This window comes from Papaver somniferum, unplaced genomic scaffold, assembly GCF_003573695.1.
Source record: "Papaver somniferum cultivar HN1 unplaced genomic scaffold, ASM357369v1 unplaced-scaffold_117, whole genome shotgun sequence".
Classification (NCBI taxonomy): domain Eukaryota; kingdom Viridiplantae; phylum Streptophyta; class Magnoliopsida; order Ranunculales; family Papaveraceae; genus Papaver; species Papaver somniferum.
In genome coordinates, this window is record NW_020620714.1 from 1,384,517 (window position 1) to 1,389,802 (window position 5,286).

At 37.2% G+C, this 5,286-nt stretch overlaps 1 protein-coding gene across 2 annotated transcripts; it reads right to left on the reverse strand.

Moving 5' to 3' along the window:
• Positions 1 to 902: 902 nt before the first annotated feature.
• LOC113330019 (F-box/kelch-repeat protein At1g57790-like) lies at positions 903 to 4,531 on the reverse strand. 2 transcript variants are annotated; one of them, XM_026576871.1, is made up of 3 exons: positions 3,567 to 3,707; positions 3,050 to 3,352; positions 903 to 2,267 (listed from the first exon to the last, which is right to left on the reverse strand). In XM_026576871.1, the coding sequence occupies exons 2-3, from the start codon at positions 3,307 to 3,309 to the stop codon at positions 1,034 to 1,036; spliced, it is 1,494 nt and encodes a 497-aa protein (XP_026432656.1). In that variant the 5' UTR covers positions 3,310 to 3,352; positions 3,567 to 3,707; the 3' UTR covers positions 903 to 1,033. The 2 variants fall into 2 exon arrangements, with proteins under 2 accessions (XP_026432656.1, XP_026432655.1); XM_026576870.1 differs by having other exon boundaries at positions 3,050 to 4,531.
• Between the last annotated feature and the right edge of the window lie 755 nt (positions 4,532 to 5,286).

Genomic DNA, 5,286 nt, shown 5'->3' on the forward strand with positions numbered 1-5,286 from the left:
CAGATCTAGTGAAGAAATTGACAAAAAACATGATTATCCATATAGATCTGAACTATTTTTTAATAAAATAAAATAAACAATCAAACAAGGAGATCAAAACATAATCAAACATCCATTAAACGATTAATATTAGAAGCCCTAAAATAAACATTACTAGATGAAAATTGATTATAAAAAAAAAACTAGACTAACATCAACAGTAAGAAAATCAACCTATATATCTTGCAAAAATCTTCATCGGAGGAGTTCTTCTATAATATACAAAACGATAGCTTTGGGATCGAATTGGCGACTCAATTAACGAAATCAAAAAGATCTCCAGCGTGAAAGCTTCTTTGGAGCAAAACCAAAAATTGAAAGAGAAGGTGACGATAAGAACCAGGAGCTTAAATATCTAGAGGTGGAAGGTTAATTTGGGAATTTCGAAATTACGCATTACCGGTCCCGCACGTGTACCGGACCAGGGGATAAAATTTTTGGTCCAATTTTCTCTTTTTCCTTTTATTATGGACCTTTGGTTACTGGGCTTTAGTGGGTGGACCTGCCATTAAGTAATACTACTATAATAGTACCTATTGGTAATTCCCAGTTAAAACATTAGCGTACAAACAATTCTTGGTTGGGAAAAGTTAGAGAAAAAAGAAAAGGTGTGAATAGGAATGAGAGGGGTGGTGAGGTGTTTATAAGTGAGATAGAGTCTGACCTTTAGCGATATTGATCATATCGAATGATATTGATTCAATAGCCAACGACAAAGACTTTATCAACGATTTTCTGAATTACCATCATCATTTTCCTCCTTGGCAGAGTTACCCCTTTCTTCCCAAGTGTATGCTATTCTAAAATTATGCTAGTTAGTTGTGCAAGTACATGCAGATGTTTTAGCAAAGGGTGTTCGCATATTTAGATGAAAAAAATAAAATGACGACTGTTACAAGGGGAAAAATACTCGGAACACATGATACATATAAATAAAGAACACTACTGTTACAACAGGAGGCCAATAGATGTTTTCTGATAGGCAATAATGTATCTAGATTTTAAGCCAGTTAAGATATCTATCTGGAGTCTCTGACCAATTAGGTTCAATCCAGCTGCAGTTCAAGTTCTCCTTAGAATCACGGTAATCTTTAGCACAATGTTTACTCCCTAAAGAGTGATACATACCCGTATCAAGAGAATAATACACAATTTCATCATTATGCAACCTCGGGAAAAAGATCTTGTTCTCCATTCGACCAGTGGGAGCCATTGCTGAGGTGCAAGATGTATTGCTAATACACAACATATGCCGACCCAAATGTTTGACTTCAACCCAGACCATTTCAACGTCGTTCAACCTAAAAATGCGAACCCATTTTCCTAAATGGCCTAATAACACAGACACGAGCTTTCCGTCACACTCCACCAAGAAACTCTTGTAGATGAAATCACAATTTGGTGGGTTTATCATGGCTAGAATTTCCCAACTAATGTCATGCTCTAAATTGAATACCCCCAAGGTTCCATTAAGGTCTAAGCAATAGAAAGCTCCACGGTGGAAAACTGGATTGTTAAAGTTTAGCTCAAAATCCACATTTTTCCTTCTGGGAGGTAAATAAACATTACTATAGACATCCCGGGTCCAAAATTCATCTCCCCGTTTGATAAAAGATATTTCAACCGCATCACGAGAGCTTTTATTAATGGCAAAGACTACGCAGTCCGAAGTAGTCGGCAAGGATGAGAATGAGATACCTGTGAAAGCATACTGAGGGCACAAATCTGGCAACACCGGAAGTTTGACAGTTGATCTCGTGAAGGGATTGTAGAAGAACAGAGTTTTGCCTTTTGACAGGAGCAACCATCCACCTTTTGAGAACCGAATTCTAGAACCTTTCAGCAATTCAGGGATGTTCATGAGGTAGTTTTCATTATTATGCATTGGATTTATGAAATCGAAGACGGCTCGATGTTTAGGAAAAACCAGCCATGGGGATAAATCTATGGTCTGCACTGTCATGGTAGATGAGGATCTTCTCAAATCTAGCATCGTATGATATTTTTTACTGACTCCACGTAAATGTATGTAATCCAATGTATGCAGATAATTTGATATCAACCATACCATATGATCATCCTTAAGCATCATCCATGGTCCTGCTTCCTTAACATCATCTTTATCATCTTCTTTATCGACTGTTTGGTTTTCCATTGCCGCGATAACTTTATGTATGCATCCATTCTTTTCTGACACATGGTCTGTTGTTCTTGTACTCTCACCGAACCTACAAAACAAAAGAACAGAACATTATCACAAATTCAGGTAGTATCAAAGGTGCAAGTCCTTATTGAATTATAGAAACTAACACTTCCCTTTGGATGTGCATCAGAAAGGGTAAAACAGGCCACCTTAACACAGCCCAGCCTACGAAGTCACATGCGTCTCGTGCTGCGTGCCGTGTTGTGCCGGAGATTAAGGTGTGCCGTGCTGTGCCTTGCCAGACGGCGTGTTGTGCTGTGTGTGCTGTACAAGACTAATCGTGTTGTGCAGCACAGCACCAGCACGCGACACATATAAACACGTGGCACATCATAGCACGTTAAGAAAGCACATCACAATATGCATAAAACACTACATAATATGGCACAGGCACATCATAGCACGTTAAGAAAGCACATCACAATATGCATAAAACACTACATAATATGGCACAATAACCACACTTCGTGTATATTTCACAAAAGAGTGTTTGTTCTAGCCAATTTTTGACATTTTATCATCGTTATGTGGACTTATTTTCATAACAACACATAGAATACCTAAATAATTGGAAAATATTTAACGTGGCTAAGTCATGTGCTGGGCTGTGCTTGTGCTGGCACAACCCAATTTACACCTCCAGGTCTTCATCATACAACTCTTAGTAAAAGCCAACTTAATAATGGAGGGAGTATTTGATACGAAAATGATTGTAACTAATCTGCAAGTTTACCCAGACACAAATATGGAGGATACAAGTAAGTCATTTTAGAACCAACTTAAAAATGCAGATGACAGGTAAATTACCTTGGAGTTGCAGAAATCATCAACCATTCGGGCATATACCATGGTGCTGGTAGATTGGGACATGGTAAAGAAAGTAAAATACTTTCATCTTCCAAGTCATATTTGTACATGCTCATTTCTTCGTCCTGTGTATAATACACATAACCCTTTGATAAACCCAAGTCTGAGGCCAAGCAAGACAGTTGTGTATTATCACTCAAAAAGAAGACATAGTCATCCATGCTTTCCACTTGCTCCCAAGTCATTGAATCGAAATCCATTTTCCACACGTCTATGTTGGTTATACAGTTTTCGTAAATACCTCTGGGAAAGCAAAGTCTACGAATGTGAAAAACTTGATCAAAAGAATCTACATAATACATATGACACCGACATGGTAAATCTCCACCTACCACTTGAAGATGGGAACTGTTGTAAGTGATGTTATTAACATGACTTACACTGAGAGTTTCGGCAGAACCATGTTGTATTGCTATCTCGATGTAAGCATAATTTAAACACATTAGAAATAACTTACCCTTATGATAAAGCATCGATTGAAGATGGTCGCCGACATCAACAAACTCATGTTTTTTCCATTCTCTTTCACCAGGGTGACAATATATTAGAATGTAACGCATTCCACCGCAATGATAAAGAATATAAACCATTGAATCATAATCAACATTATCATCATCCCTACTAAAACTACTACTGCTGAGCTTAGGAGGTGAAGACAAAACACAGTCTCTGATAGAACAACCATCAAATAGATCTGGTACACTGGGTAATTGTACGGTTTCTAGTGAAGCAGGATTCCATAGAAAAAATTCTCCAAAGTTAAATTTTGGGTCTTCATCATCACAACAGAAAGCGATTAACCATCCTTGATGACAATTTTTTTGCCAGATTCTTTTTCCACTCAGTTCTGGTATCAATTTCTTGTAAGATTTGTTCAAGGGATTTTCAGAAATATTGTAGAAAGTTCGAAACTTACGGAGTTTTCCATGTGGGAAAACAAGCCAAGGTGCTACTCTTGGTGATGGTGGGAGCTTTCGTTGACTTGTCTGATTTGATAACTCTGATTTTGCCATGGAATCTGATTAGATTGAGCTGAAGAAGAATAGACCTGAGGAACCTAACTCTTTGATTGAATTAAAGCAAAAGTAGAGAACAAATCAGGAAGTATTTATAAGGGAAATTGATTACCCCTTCTTCCGATTTCAATAAGGAAATATATTCCTTCCTTTCACATTCCGTGGAGGAGACCCAAGTTTTCCAACCTCCTCATAAAAATCCAATATTTGCCTCTAGTTTCATCCATCAGAAGAAAATCACCAAACTGCTCAACCCATACTCTCTATTCATTAGTACTAAATTTCAAATATTTCTGTGTGATTGATTGAAATTGATTCATGAGAATACTTTTGAGTATTTCATTTTACATAAACCCTCTGATCTAAAAATCCAATCTTTATCTCCGAAGTACCCAAAGCACTTTGGTCTCAGTTCAGTGGATAGAAAAGTAAAATAATTTTCCCTTTCCGAAATTTGGACCCACTTTCTTTGCAGAACGGGAAAAGATTCAGTGATGCTACACACCGGGGTTTATCCCGTGTGTGGTCCCACAAGGTGATCGGGCGGACGAGAGGAATATTTCTCAGCATCTGGATATGGGAAGGCTGAAGTGGGTCCCATGTGATGTGAGAGATGGGATTTATCTTCGGCAAACCTAGAATTATTGGTGGTGCTACGTTGTCACGAGATTTTTGACGGGAAAAAACAATGTTGTGGGCCCCTAACAGGAACTAGACGTATTTTTTATGAGATTTTATCCTTGGTAGGTTAAAGCATCTCCGGTGGTAGTTGTATGCATATTTATTATAATACACTTGTCACTTATTTGTAGAAATTTAAATCACAAATTCTTAAAAAATGAAAATAATAATAAATTGATGATGACATGGGTATGTATGAGAGTTTCCAAAAATCCATACTCTTCTCCAAACTTTAACTTCCAAGTCAGATTAAATTTTAGTTATCCAACAACACTGGAAAGGTTTTTTCTGTTAAGAGTTTTTAAAATCCTAGGTGGCTCAAAATTTTTAGAGACCCGTACTCCATTGGAGACTCTCTTAGGAATTATTGAAAAAAAATCCAAACAAACAAACCAAAAACAAAAATAACGGGTTTCGAAATAGTATACTCTTTCAAAAACAAGAAAGTCAGAACCAAAATAGACATGTTTAAGGCTTTTG

What these genes read in the sequence shown, in the direction of transcription:
- LOC113330019 (XM_026576870.1), bottom strand. Translation starts at nt 4,122, where the DNA reads ATGGCAAAATCAGAGTTATCAAATCAGACAAGTCAACGAAAGCTCCCA. An exon ending in ATGATTTCTGCAACTCCAAG is followed by an intron (nt 2,268 to 3,049) that starts GTAATTTACCTG and finishes TTTGTTTTGTAG; the next exon opens with GTTCGGTGAGAGTACAAGAA.